We start from the raw sequence: 14,500 nt of genomic DNA, 5'->3' as shown, positions 1-14,500 counted from the left end.
TTGAAATAGACATTTGAATAAAGAGTTGTAGCTATATGGCTTTGTTCCCTGAATTTTACTTTTTCCTGTTTCCAGGTGCAATTTCTTTGATGCAAATGCAAGAGAATATGAAAGCTAAAATCGAAACAGAAGGCGGTATTAGTGAAGAAGAGCTTGCAAAGTATTTGGAAGCCAATAAGGATGCCATGATAAATTCTTTGTGGAAGATAAATGTTGCTGATATTGAGATGACTCTTACTCATGTCTGTCAGAAGGTACAGAGCACACCAAAATGAACGTGGCATTTATTTTGATGTCAGAGTGATTTACTATTAGTTTAGTCTTCTGTACTATAATGTCATGTAGCTGAACCTGATGTTTTTTGTAATTGTTTCATATTTACTGGAACAGGTACTATCCGAATCCAATGCCTCGAGAGAAGTGGTGAAGACAAGAGCCAAGGCCTTGAAGAAACTGGGAACCATCTTCCAGGTAGACTCCAATCTTCAGCAAATACTTGAAAGAATATTTGAAATTGATGCATGGGATTTATTGCAGCTGAATATGAATGTTAGGAGTATCCATTTCATTCCTTCTCCCTTTGTCCCTCTGGCACTTTACTTCGATGCTTCTTTTAGAGGTTTATGGTGATAATGTATGATCCTGGCACATTTTAATTCACAAAGTAACATTTGTCCATGCCAAGTCATAGTTGGTGATAGTGGCGCCCGGGGGGGGATGGGGGATGGGGATGCACATAGTCTCATGTATAACAACACCATATGTCCATAGAGAAATAAACAATCTTGGAGAGTGTCTCTGTATAGGAAAGGAAAGGCTTAATGGAAGTCCCTCTAATTTTGGCTGGATCATGTCTTCTCACCTAAATCATCAATATATCTAGCTCTGCCCCTCTAAGGGCGACTTTAATGCCTCTTGCTCTCGCCTATGCTTGCTTGTCCATATTTTAATCTCTCCAAACAGCACTATAACTTATAAGTGATCCATCCCTCAAACCATTTTCCCTATGGTAAAAAGGGGCTCAAAGTGCCCTGCATATTTTGAGAGTATGATATGGCAAGAGCTCCAAAGAGCCTTAACCTAAGGATCCATTGATTTTCTCTCGAGCACCAAATCATACCTAACTTCTATAAGTTACTTGCGGGTATAGCTTTGGGCTCAACTTAGAGGTCATGCATAAATTGGTTACAAAACCCCCCCAAACTATAACTTCTTTGTGAGGAAATGGGGTAGGGTGATGTTTCGCGAGTTGATATGCTTGACATATATGTCGAGATAGCTTCAGGTGTGGAAGGCCCTTAACCATATGATGACACGACAACCTATAAAGAGAGTTGTATCCAAGATGTCCAAAGTGAAAATGCCAAAGACACTCAATGTCTATAGGCTCCGATGTAGTGGCTACAGCATAGAAGTAGTGAAACTCAGAGCCCTAAGATGTCGGCTCAAAAAGAAACTATCATGTGGTATAGGCCACTAGGCCGTGCCTCATCATGAGCAATCACTAGCTATTAATGTTAGTTAGTTTTTACCTTAGTTAGTCTTTAGTTAGTAATCTTACTAACTTATTAATTGACTAACTAACTTTCGAACTAATCAACTAACTTTTATTGCGTGGAAATATTACAGACAGAGTGGGCCCAGTACAATGGTCAGGGATTGGCTGTACTACTCCTGGACTTTGAGAAAGCCTATGACAGGGTGGATTGGGACTTCTTGGAGGGCACCATAGTGAGGTTGGGCTTTCCCCAGGCATGGATCCGTAGAGTCTGCACTTTACAAATTGACTACTACTAGGGTCTCTCATAGGTGGCAGGCGAGGGGAGGAGTTTCGACTGGAGAGATCGGTACGGAAGGGTTTCCCACTGGCCCATTATGTGCTCCTACTCTTTGCGGAGGCGATGTCTCACTTCCCCAGATCACGTGTGAGCGGATTACGCGGCCTTCGACTTCCTGTGAGAGAGGAGACAGAGCTGTTAGACTTAGAGTATGCAGATGATACAACATTTTACATAGAGGATGATGAGTTGATGCTGGAGAGAGTGAGACTAGCTCTCGAGGTGTTCTATACTGCAGCGGGAGCACTGGCGAAAGTCGGTTGGTTTCCTTACAGACCTGAACTCTAGCATAGAGTGGGGCGTCCATTTGGGATTTACATGGGTGTGCAAAGGGCAGACCGTCCGTTACCTAGGGTTCCAGGTGGGACTCCACATCACTTCCACCCAACAGTTTCTTCTAGTCCTCGACTCTATTCAGAGGAAGCTGACCTATTGGAATACTGCTCACCTTTCCCTAGCGGGCTGAGCCGTGGTAGTTAACCAGGTCCTCCTAGTGACAGCCTGATACATTGCCCTGTGTTGGTGCTTCTCCTCGTCTTGTGTAGCTCAGCTTTGTCGCCCAGTGCGGAATTTCCTCGGGGTTGGGTCAGACTGTTCTAGGGACTCTCGGGCCAAGGTGGCATGGGCGACCATCATCTGACATCGGTTAGAGGAAGGGCTTGGGATCACAGTCGACACGCGTGCTACAGTTGACTGCCACGTAACGAGCGACCCGCCCCGGGGGGGGGGGGGGGGGCTGCAGGAGCGACAAGCCATCACGCGACGTGATTACACGGACGACGGACAGGTTAATGGACCAATACATTTTTTTAAAATCAGAAATTTTCAGTTTGATTTATTTCCTCTCTTCTGGGTGTTCGCGGACACAAGCACAATGTGCAAATCTGTGCAGGCTTAGGCCCTGAAATTTAGGGCTTTTCCCGACTTTGGGGATCTCAACTCAGAATTGGACAATCTGACTTAGAAATTGCAAAGTCGGTGCACATTTGCCAGGGAATTTTGGGGTTTTTCACATTTTAGTGAAATTCTTTCAATTTCATTGAAATTAGTGCATGCAGGACTTGGAAAATTTGGGGATTTGTCCAGATTTGGTGCGAGCAAGATGCTGATATCTGTCTCAGAATTTGCAGGAATTTGTGACATTTTGCCTCCGACATTTGGGGCTTTTCATGTACATGCACAAATTGGGCTAAAATTTACCCAATTTCTCAACATTGATGCATATTGGACCCCGTGCATTTTGGGGCTTTTGCAGTTTAGGCAAAATCTGTGCAGCATTTGGTCATTTTATGTACATGCAGGTTCAATTCCATGCAATTTGGACATCAACACTTGGTAAAAATTTGGGGGTTTTGCTGAAATTGCTCTATTTTGGCAGAATTGGCATGTTCTATGCATGACAGAGAAAATGCAGATGTGTGGTTGATGCTTTGAGCACAAAAGATTTTGGGCCTTTTGACTGTGCGTGTCAACTTTTATGCCTGTGGGTACATGCACAAAAGAAATTGCAGCTAAAATTTGGGATTTCTCATGTAATGTGATGCATATGCCCTCGGAACAGCTGTAATCAGTTGTGGAATGCTGTAGCACACGGTTTGGTGCTTCTGAAAATTTAATTACAGATCTGAAATCTGTGCTTTTACGTGGTCATTTATTGCTGGTTGGTACTTGTTTGTACCTTGGTCACTTGGGTGACAGTTTTGGGTCTGCATTTGCTGGTTTTTTTTTTTTTTGGTCACATTTGGGCTGAGAATCATGGCTGGCAGCAATGACAGCAGTAATTTGATGCACATAAAGAAGCTTGAAGGAGCACATAACTTTGCAGTTTGGCAAAAACAGTGCTACAATATCCTGTTGCAAAAGAAGCAGGCAAAGCCGATCAAAACCAAAGGGGCAAAGCCCGCAGACATGGAACATGAAGATTGGGATGAATTAAATGAGCTTGCATGCTCAACCATCGAGCTATCGATTTCTGATGCCTTGCTGTTTAACATTGAACTTTTGGATTCTGCATATGCTATATGGACTCAACTGGAAGAACTGTATGCACAGAAGAGTGCTGCAAGCAAGGTGTATTGGTTGAAAAAGCTTATGGATTTGCTTATGAAAGAGGGTACAGCAATGTCTACTCATTTGAGTGAGTTTAACTCCATTTTCAGCTAGTTGGTTGCGTTGAAGTTCTTGATTGATGAAGAATTTAAGGCTACGTTCTTGCTTTGCACTCTTCCAGAGAGTTGGGATACATTCAGGACTGCTATGAGCAATTTGAATGCGATTCTTTTGTATGCTGATGTAGAGAGTGCTCTACTCATGGAAGAAATGAATCGGCAGAATATTGCATCCAGCAAGTCTTCTAGCGCTTTGCATACTAGGGGCAAATCACATCAGAAAGATTGATAGCAAGGGATGTAGTAAATCACGTGGCAAAGATGTTGAATGCCATCATTGTGGCAAGAAAGGTAATTTTAAACGTGACTACTACAAATGGAAGAAAGAGAAAGGAAAGGAAAAGAAGACAGATGATAGCAAGGAAGAGAAGAAGGGCAATCAGCCTAAGAAGAGCAGTGTAAAAATTAAAGAGGTGAATGTACTCACTCATGACAGTGATAGTGGGAGTGACGTACTCTTTGTCTCTTCACACTTTGGTGCACGTGCTTTACTTGCAGATAACATGATGACACACATATCTAGATTCTCGATTCAGGTACTTCCTTTCATGTCACCCCTCATTGAGAGTAGTTTCCCCCTATACAGGGGGTCGACATGGTGTTGTCCATCTTGGGGACAACTATGCATGTGACATTGCAGGTATTGGCAGTGTGCAGTTGCAGTTTCAGCATGGCTCTATCTTTACACTTCAGCATCTATGGTAGGTACCTCAGCTCAAGAAGAGCTTGATTAGCACAAGGCACCTAGATGATGATGGTTTTCATACCACCTTTAGTGATGGAAAATGGAAGATCTGCAAGGGATCTAGAGTGATTGCCAGAGGTTGAAAGAGTGATACTTTGTATCCACTTCATGTATCTAGTATGTGTAACCATGTTGTTGCCGTGAATGAGCAGCCAAGCATTTCTTTGTGGCATGGCCGGTTGGGACACATGAGTCAAACAGGAATGGAAGTGCTTTCTCGTTTGGGTTACTTGCCTTGTCTTTGTTATGCTGATTTTGTATTTATGGTAAACATGCATAGACAACTAATAAAAAGTCTCTTTCGTTGAAATTTTCTCCACTAGAGTTAGTACATTTAGATGCATGTAAGATGCCAGGACTATCTTTAGGGGGGAAATAAATATTTTGTCACCTTTGTTGATGATGCTACAGGGAAGGTATGGGTTTACCCTATTCGTAGCAAGGATGAAGTGCTTGACGAGTTTAAAAAATTCTTGGCATTTGTTGAAAATCAGACAGATAAGACACTCAAGTGTCTTCACTCTGACAATGGTGGGGAATATGTGTCCAAGGCCTTTCAGGCATTTTGTGAGAGCAAAGGGATAAAGAGGAAGCTCATTGCCCCTCATAATCCACCCCAAAATGAAGTTGCAGAGTATATGAATCGGACCATACAAGATAAGGTCCGTACGATGCTATCTCATAGTGCGTTATCCCATGGTTTTTGGGCACAGGCTGTTATGACAGTTGTACACTTGATTAATCGGTCACCAAACAGGTCTTTGTGGGGGGGAGTTCCCCAAGACACATGGTCGGGCAAGCCATCTTTGTATGCACACTTGAAAGTGTTTGGTTGCGAAGCATTTGTGCACATTCGTAAATAAAAATGCGGCAAACTTGAGGCAAAGTCCTCTAAATGCATTTTTCTACGATATGGTGATGAGGGTGAAATGGGGTATAGATTATGGGATCCCGAGAAAAGGAAAGTAATATGCAATAATAATGTTATCTTCTGGGAAGATCACATGCATAAACAGCCCGAAAAGACTGAGGAGGTCCGTAGGGTTGTATTCCAGGAATAAATACCTTTTGGACAGCAAAATGTGCATGCTGTACAGTAGCAAATACCTACTGTAAATGAATCTGTAAATGCAGAAAATAATGCTGGAAATGATCAGCCAACTATTGCTCATGATAATGAGTCACTACATGTGCAGGAACAGCTAGGACAACAAGCTGTTAATGCTGATTTGCAGGCTGAAATGCTAGGATAGCACACTGAAAATGGAAATTTGCAAGAACAGCCAGCAAACAATGATCATTGAGTTAGGAGATCGTCTAGGGCTACTAGACAACCTGATAGATTCATTCTTGGTGCAAATTATGTGGTTGATTATGTCATGTTGACAAACCGTGGTGAACCGTCTTGCTTCAAGGAAGCAATGGATAGTCAGGACAGCAAGAAATGGTATAAAGCCATGTTGTCAGAAATGAAATCTCTTGAGAAAAATGGCACTTGGAACTTGGTGCAGTTGCCTAAAGGGTAGAAAACACTTCCATGCAAATGGATTTACAAGATTAAGGTCACTTCTAGTTTCTCACCAAAGTACAAAGAAAGATTGGTTGTAAAGGGGTACAATCAAGATCATGAAATTGACTTTGATGAGATTTTCTCTCCTGTAGTCAAGATGACGACATTGAGGATCATTTTGGGCTTGGTTGCAGCTGAAGATATGGAGCTCAAACAGATGGATGTAAAGAGTGCATTCTTACATGGTGATCTGCATGAAGACATATATATACAATAGCCTGAAGGGTTTGTGGCAAAAGGGAAAGAGAAGATGCTATGTAAACTCAAAAGGAGTTTGTATGGGCTGAAAGAAGCACCAAGAGAATGGTATCATAAGTTTGATACATTTATGCAGTCTCAAGGTTTCCATAGAAGTCAAGTGGATCATTGCTTGTACACCAAGAAGGTAGCAGATGGCAGTGTGATTATCTTGGTTTTGTACGTTGATGACATATTGATTGCTTACAGGGATACTCATGCCTTGGATTCACTGAAGCAAAGTCTTCATGGCAGCTTTGACGTAAAGGATCTTGGTGATGCAAATTACATTCCTGGCATGCGAATACTCGGAGATAGGTCATGTGAAACTCAGTGCAAAGGACAGCCCTACATCTGATGATGAGAAGGCTGAAATGGCCAAGATACCATATGCTTCAGCTGTTGGCAATTTGATGTATGCTATGGTTGCTACACATCGTGACATTGCCTTTGCAGTGGGAGTGGTTAGCAAATACATAGCAACCCCTGGCAAGAAGCATTGGGATGCAGTGAAAGGTATTATGAGATACCTCAAAGGCACAAAGGACTTGTGCATCTACTTTGGGAAGCAAAAGGCATCTATTGTTGGCTTTACGGATGCAGACTATGATGGTCATGCGGATTGCAGGAACTCCACTTCTGGGTATGTGTTTACTTTCACAGGAGGAGCAGTCTCTTGGATCTCCAGGCTACAAAAGTGTGTTGCATTGTCTACTACAGAGGCAAAGTATGTGGCTGCCACTGAGGCATGCAAGGAGGCTTTATGGCTTTCACGTCTGGTGGGAGAGCTTGGCATCTCAGAGTTACCTGTTCTCCATTGTGATAGAGTGCTATCATGCTAGCACGGAATCCTGTCTTTCATGCAAAGACAAAGCACATACATGTGAAGTACCACTTCATTAGAGATGTACTTAACAGCAAGAGCATTGAGCTTGTCAAAGTGTATACAAATGATAATCCTGCAGAGCTTCTCACGAAGGATCTTCCAGCAGAACGGTTTGCTCATTGCCGATAGATGATGGGACTTGGATAGATATATGTATTTCAGCTTTGTACATACCTATACTTAGTTGATTCTTTTCTCCTCTCAAGGCACATTGCCTTTAGGTGGGAGGTTATTGGGAATAAAGACCCTCGTGCCTTTAAATGTGCTTGGGTGTGAACACACCCTTAGCACTTGTACTTACACACATATATCTATCTAAAAACCTAAAGGTACACACTCGTCATTGTACCTAAAATCATGCACACTCTGTGCTCTGCTCTCTCTCACTCTCTTTGTCTCTCCGCGGCTAAGGAATACTTGCTGTCTTGATCTTCGTGCCCAGCACGTCACTACAAGTCCTTCATGAGGATTACCCATATCTTGCTGAAAGGAGGAAGGAAACTCAAAAGATTGATTAATATCATTTTGCATACTTAACATAGGAGTGAATGAAGGTGGAGATGTAAATGGTATAGATGAAAGTGGTAGAGATGGAGATGGAAGTAGTAAAGAGTGGAAGGGTTTGTACTCCATGCTAGTTTTCACATTAGGATGGCTAGTCCTTTGTGGAGCTTCCATCCTTACTGCAAAATTATTAGATTGGTGCACCAAATCTAAAGGGAAAAACTCAAATTTACTTTCAATTTGTTGTTGAGCCCAATACATGAGGATAAGGTCATATTTGCCTCTTGAAATCTCATATGGTCTTTGGACTTCACGGCAGTTTGATATCTCTCCAGCCATGTCAGAGGATGGGAGAGCAAGCTATGTGGTCCAATCGTGCTCATTTCTCGATGGATTTCACTTGGGAGATGAAGTGGTGATATCGTATTCAAAAGTCATCTTGTCCTCTTGTTGTTCTTGCTTCTTGCAAAGGGCTTTGAGATCAAAGGCTGAGGTCTCTTCAAAGAGATCCTAGCTTTGATAACATGTGGAGAAATATTCTAACTTAGAAATACAAATTATTGCTAGGGTAACTCACAAACAATGAGCATAGCAAAGATCATAAATGAAGGAATCTAAATAATACAATGCTCATGCAGCAAACATACTATGCAATGAAGGAATACTTTACCCCAAACTCTCATATCTCAAGGACCGAGGTAGAGGTAATAAGTTGGAGAGTGTGTCATACTCTTTATGCATCTCGAAATGTGGCAAGGCAGCCTTTGAAACATGAGACAGCAACAATCACAACAAGGGTGATATTGAATCAATGTTAGATAGAAGGCAGAGGAGATAGAAAACTGCAGTAGTGGAAGGTAGTCGCCTGGCTGTTTGGACAGCAAACGCAACAAGGGATAGTGTGGATTGTGTGGTGGAGGCTAGAAACAGATGTTAGATGGATGTAGACAACGTTGGACAGCCTTGACTAAGATGTCCTCCACAAATGGGGTGTGGGCAACCAAGCTAGATTACCTAAAACTTGCAAAAACGAGATTTGTTGAATGGGAGGGCAAAATATCTATTTATAGAAAGTTTGGGGGCTCCCAAATTAGGGTTTACATATGGGACACTAAAACTCCCTTGAACCATTCCCGGTTTAAAAGAATGGTTTCATTAATTAACTTAAGTTTTGAGGTTATTTAATGAAAGCTAATGGTAATTTAGCTCAACAATTGTGCTAATGTGTAGGCAACAATCAGCTAGAAAGGCGACTAAGGAAAACGAGATGCAATGTGTAGGGCAATTGATGTGGCGTAGGCTGACTAGTAAGAGGTAATGAAGAGGCAAAAGGGGAAGTTAACTAGTAGGCTGCACATGGCTAAGAGGCTGTTCACACACAAGAATGAATAATAACTAACACTAGGCAAACTTTTTCATACTGTCCACAATCGAGACACTTGATGCCAAGAGTGGCTTAGTGATTGCTTGTAGTGAGATACAAGCTAATGGCCACTATTTGATTACATAGTTCATTTCCTAGTGGACCTCTAAGGGCTTTGAGTTCCATAGACTTCATGCCTTAGCAGCTGGTAGGAATCCTACAAATGAAGAGTGTCTCTGGAATTTTCACTTACCTTGCATATGACTATCTTCGTGAGTTGCCATGTCATCAGATGGTTGAGGGCATTCCAAATCTCAAACCATCTAAGGACATTTGTAAAGCTTGGCAATTGGGGAAATGACATTGCACTCTATGTCCTCAGCACAACACAAATAGAGTTGAGGGATCCCTTCGATTGATTCATATTGACTGTGACAAGCTAGCATCCATAACAATCATTAATGGTGCATTGTATTGCTTTCTATTACTGAATGACTATTTTAGGTATATTTGGGTCTTTTCCCAAGTAAATCGAACACATTTTCATATTTCTCCACATGGATGCAACTTGTGCAAAATCACATGGGTGTCCGTATAGGGGCAATGAGGTTCCTTCTTAGCAAGGGTGGTGATAACTTGATTTAACTCAAACTACAGCAAGCATTAAATACACCAATCTAGAAATACATAATTTACCACTTAATTGGAGAGTAGACAACTAATTGGCCCCAACAACTAGCATCCCTTAGCCAAAGGGCAGCGGTGCGGAAGTGTATGACCAAGACTAAGAGATAGAGTGAAAGAAAGAGACTGAAGATCTGCAATATGAAGAATACTGAATAAGGAATGCAAATATGTACACACACACAGCGCGAATGTCTGTGTATCTCTACCTTGATGATGTCACCCTGGTGCACACCTCGAAGTCTACTGCAATCTACACAATCTCTGCTTGATATTTGCGATCAAAATTGTGTGAATGTGTGGGGGGCTAATTGGAATATATAGCCCATAAAAAAAGGAATAGATCTGCAGAGGTCGACTTTTGAGCAAAAAATGCATTAGCTTGACTTAAACAGCCCCAAAACATGTTTAATTAATGAAGAAAACGTTTTATTTTGAAAAGTAACACAATCCTAGAGAGTTACTGTGTCCCACATGCAAAACCCTAATTTGGGTGTCCCAAACTTTCTATAAATATGCATGCAACCCACTACTCTATCTCAATCTCATTTTTGTAGGTTTCAGGAGCCATAACTTTGCTGCCCACACCCCATTGGTGGAGGACATCGCAGTTAAAGCTTTCACTAACCACCTGTCATCATTCGATGCCTAATTCTAGCCTTCTACATGCGGTTGTTGCTATCTCTAGGCCTCTAGAGCTGTCACCTACTGTTGGGAGCTGTCACTAACTGCTAGATGTTGTTGCTACCTGTTGTCTAGAGTCGCTAGGATTTTCTCTTTCCTTTGAATGCTACATTTGCAGTTTTTGGCCGCCACCTGACATTTACTCATCTCTGACATTTGCATTTGCATCTAACAATTGGTTCTCGGTTTTTCTCTCTCCTCAAGTACTTGCGATTTTAGTTTTTCTCTCATGTACTGTCATTTGCATCAGATCAAGTTTTCCTTAGGTGCGTTTGTTGGTGTTCAACGCTCAGAGACTGCCTTTGTTTCAATTCGGGATCTGTTCAGAGTATGACACACTCTACAGCTCATAGCCCTTGCCTTGATCCCAGAGATACAAGAGTTCGAGGTTCAGTATTCACTGCATAGTGTGTTTGTTGCATGAGCATTGTATTCACTTTATTATTCATTGTGTTCACTGTCTGTGAGTTTATTAATATGTGCTTTGTCGTATGATTGGTTTCATGCTTTTTGCGTTTAGAGCATTTTTTCACATTGGCTGTATTAAATGTAGCTGATTGTTCCCAATACATGGTCTGACTACAGAAAAAACGGCCGATTGTATAGCTACCTGTGTGACTACTGACATGGCATCTCCAGCTATATGACCACCTACCACGCGGCAAACCTGCTGCAATTGCACACATGGGACTTGTCAAAAATGTGATGACTGATCAGACTGCCATGTGGCATATCCAGCCTGCTCCCAACACACAAAAACTGCTCTCGAATGCCTGTTTGACAAGAAATGCATGTACATAACCCATCCCATATCTCCTTGGACACCTGTCGCATGTAATCATAATTTAAGTGACAAAGTTGAGCATGTCAAAGTTCAGACTGTATCTGAGAAGTAAGAAGAAGAGAGGTCAAGGTAAAGGGAGATCTCAACTTGTATGTTGGGATGTAAAGGTCCTTTATTCACCTCCGTGTATTTTACACGTGTATTGTTATGTTGTACATGTGAATGCACCCTTTTACGGGCCCTAAGTATAAATACATTTTATTCTTTGTGTACCAACACAATTGTTGGTACACCCAAACCAGTTCGTCACTCTTACTCTCACTCTCACTCACCTGTTCACTTCCTCTGCTGCAAATCTTCACGCTTCTGCTACCCGCGCGCTCCAACAACTGGTATCAGAGCTGAGGTTAAGGTGCTCGCGCTCCTCGAAGTCCACGTGAGACATCACCAGCTCTTCGCTCGTGAGAAATCAGTAAGTCGTCACTCATACAGGTCAGGTCGTCACTGTTTCCAGACACGTGTATGTGCTGGACAGTCAGGCGACAGTGTTGCAGGTCACGTTTTGTGCAAGCGACAGCCTGATAGACAGGCGACAGGTCAATTTTGACCAGGCAGGCAGTCAAAGAGGTCAACGTAGGTCACGAGCAGCCAGGCGCAGGCTGCATAGGTCACGCAATGCAGTTTCGTCATGTTTTTTGAGCAGGCGACATCAGACGAAGGACACGCGACAGTCAAGGGCTGGTGACGGGGTGATTCGTCACATTTTTAAGCAGATTCGTCTTTTTTTTTTTTTTTTGTTGGGCAAGCAGCCCCCTTGCTTCTGCTGCATGCAAACCCCTTGCTTACTGATGAGGGTTTGCACGCGGAAGCACAGTTCACAGTTCTGGGCAATTTTATGGCTGAAATTTGGGGCTTTTCCCAGATTTGATGCTGTTTATGCTTGACAGTGACATCTGTGTCAGAAATTGCAGACATTGTGCGCATTGACCTCAATTAATTTGGGGATTTTTCAAATTTTGTTGAAATTTTGCTCATCCAAGTAAAATTTCTTGGCATTGGACCAAGGAAAATTGGGGCTTTTCATGTATTGATGTAATTTTGCTCAGCTGAGTCAGTTTGGCTGACATTTGCGCACATTTGGACCTGGAAATTTGGAATTTTGTGCAGAATTTGATAAATTTCTGCATTATTTGCCTGTGCAGTGGCTGGTTTATGTCAAAACAGTAGAGGATTATTGCTGGTTATGCAAGAACAGCAGTGTATTTGCTGTTTTAGCTTGTGCTCTTGCAGTTCAGTGCTTTTACACTTGTACTTGTGATAAAATGGCTGCAACTTCTTGCAGTTCTGACATTAAAAGTTTGATGGTAATCAAGCGATTTGACGGTCAGGGTTTTGATCTTTGGAAAGATCGTATGCAGGGCATACTGTTCTTAAAGGATTGTGAGGATGCTTTGCAAATGGATAAACCCGCACAAATGTCTGAGGCGGATTGGGCCAAAGTCAATAAAAGGGTTGTGGCTTATATAAAGATGGGTGTCACTGATGACATTTTGACAGACATTAAGGGTTTAGACACTGGTCATGCAATATGGGAGAAGTTGAAAACTACCTATGAGATCACCACACCTGTTAATCAGGTGCATTTAATGCGCAAGTTGGTGAATATGCGGCTGGATGAGTCCAAGCCTACAGCTGAGCACTTGAGTGCATTTACTGGCATTTTAAATCAGCTCAAGGATGCAAGTTTGGATTTTGATGATAAGTTGAGTGCGATCTTTTTGATCATGACATTGCCTGACTCTTGGGAGACTTTGGTTGTTTCTCTTAGTAAAACCCCAATCTCACATATGATGGTGTGAGGGGTTCGATCTTGAATGAAGAAATTAGACGTAAGTCTAGTGGAGAAGGCAGCAACTCAGCTTATAATGTTAGAGGCAGGGCTGAAAAGAAAAATGCAAATGCTGGACAGAGAAGCAGGAGCAAGAGCAAAGGAAAAGAAAAGAGTGATGTTACATGCTATCAGTGTGGTCGGAAGGGCCACAAGAAGCCTGATTGCAGGTATTACAAGAAGGAACAAGAGAGAAAGAAGAATGCAGGAGATAAAAAGAAGAAAGAGGAAAAGACAGATGCATTTGAGGCAGGTAAAGGCAAGGAAAAGGCCAATGTGGCCTCTAGTGTTGTCATAGAGGAGCTCTCAGATGCAGAGGCTGATGTATTATGTGCAGTGGATTATGATGCCCTTGTATGTCACATGCAGGATATGCAGATCACCAAGGCTGATGTGATTGATGCACTTTTGTCAGTTGATGATGGTGTCACTCAGACTTGGATTGTAGATTCTGGTGCCTCTTTCCATGTGACTCCATGCTTGGAGTGTTTTGCTACTTTTGATGCAGGCTGTTATGGCAAGGTTTACCTTGAAAATAATCATGCTTGCAACATTGATGGGATTGGCACCATACACTTGTCTTTGGATAATGAGCAAGAACTTGTGTTGAAAGATGTCAGATATGTGCCTGGCATCAAGAAGAGTTTACTATCTGTTGGACAGCTTGACTTGCATAGTTACACCACACTGTTTGGTGGTGGTTTGTGGAAATTAAAAGGGGGTTCCATGCTGATTGCTAAAGGAACCAAGAAGGGCACTTTGTATTGTCTGCACTGTAAAGCTTTGAATGGCAAGTTTCTTGCAGTTGCTGAAATTGGCTGTCATCTGGAGTTATGGCATAAGAGATTAGGCCATATGAGCCAGAAAGGACTTGATGTTCTTACCTCTTTGAAGAGGGTTGATGGAAAAGGCTCTAAACTTGATTTTTGTAATGACTGTCAGTTTTGAAAAATTCCTTTTACTCTGGTGTCTCCCGTAAGTCAAATGTCTTGGACTTAGTGCATTTTGATGTATGTAGCATGCCTTTGAAATCGTTGGGCGGTGCTGCATACTTTGCCTCTTTTATTGATGATTGTTCCAAGAAGATTTGGGTTTATTTGTTGAAAAAGAAAAGTGAAGTGTTTGCTGTTTTTAAAACTTTTCATACAT

General features: G+C 42.1%; 1 protein-coding gene across 1 annotated transcript in view; it reads left to right on the top strand.

The window, feature by feature from the left end:
• LOC148010447 (chaperone protein dnaJ 10-like) overlaps window positions 1–14,500 on the top strand; it is a 99,254-nt gene that overhangs the window by 70,856 nt on the left and 13,898 nt on the right. Inside the window, exons 7-8 of the mRNA XM_087672095.1 lie at window positions 76–254; window positions 391–471. Of these exons, the coding sequence (XP_087528221.1) occupies window positions 76–254; window positions 391–471 (260 nt within the window). The remainder of the gene's footprint in view (window positions 1–75; window positions 255–390; window positions 472–14,500) is intronic.

This window comes from Lygodium microphyllum, chromosome 29, assembly GCF_053477565.2.
Source record: "Lygodium microphyllum isolate KBCC chromosome 29, Lygodium_microphyllum_v1.1.10, whole genome shotgun sequence".
NCBI lineage: Eukaryota > Viridiplantae > Streptophyta > Polypodiopsida > Schizaeales > Lygodiaceae > Lygodium > Lygodium microphyllum.
The sequence above is the reverse complement of the archived record's forward strand: the minus strand, read 5'-3'. Positions and strand labels throughout refer to the sequence as shown.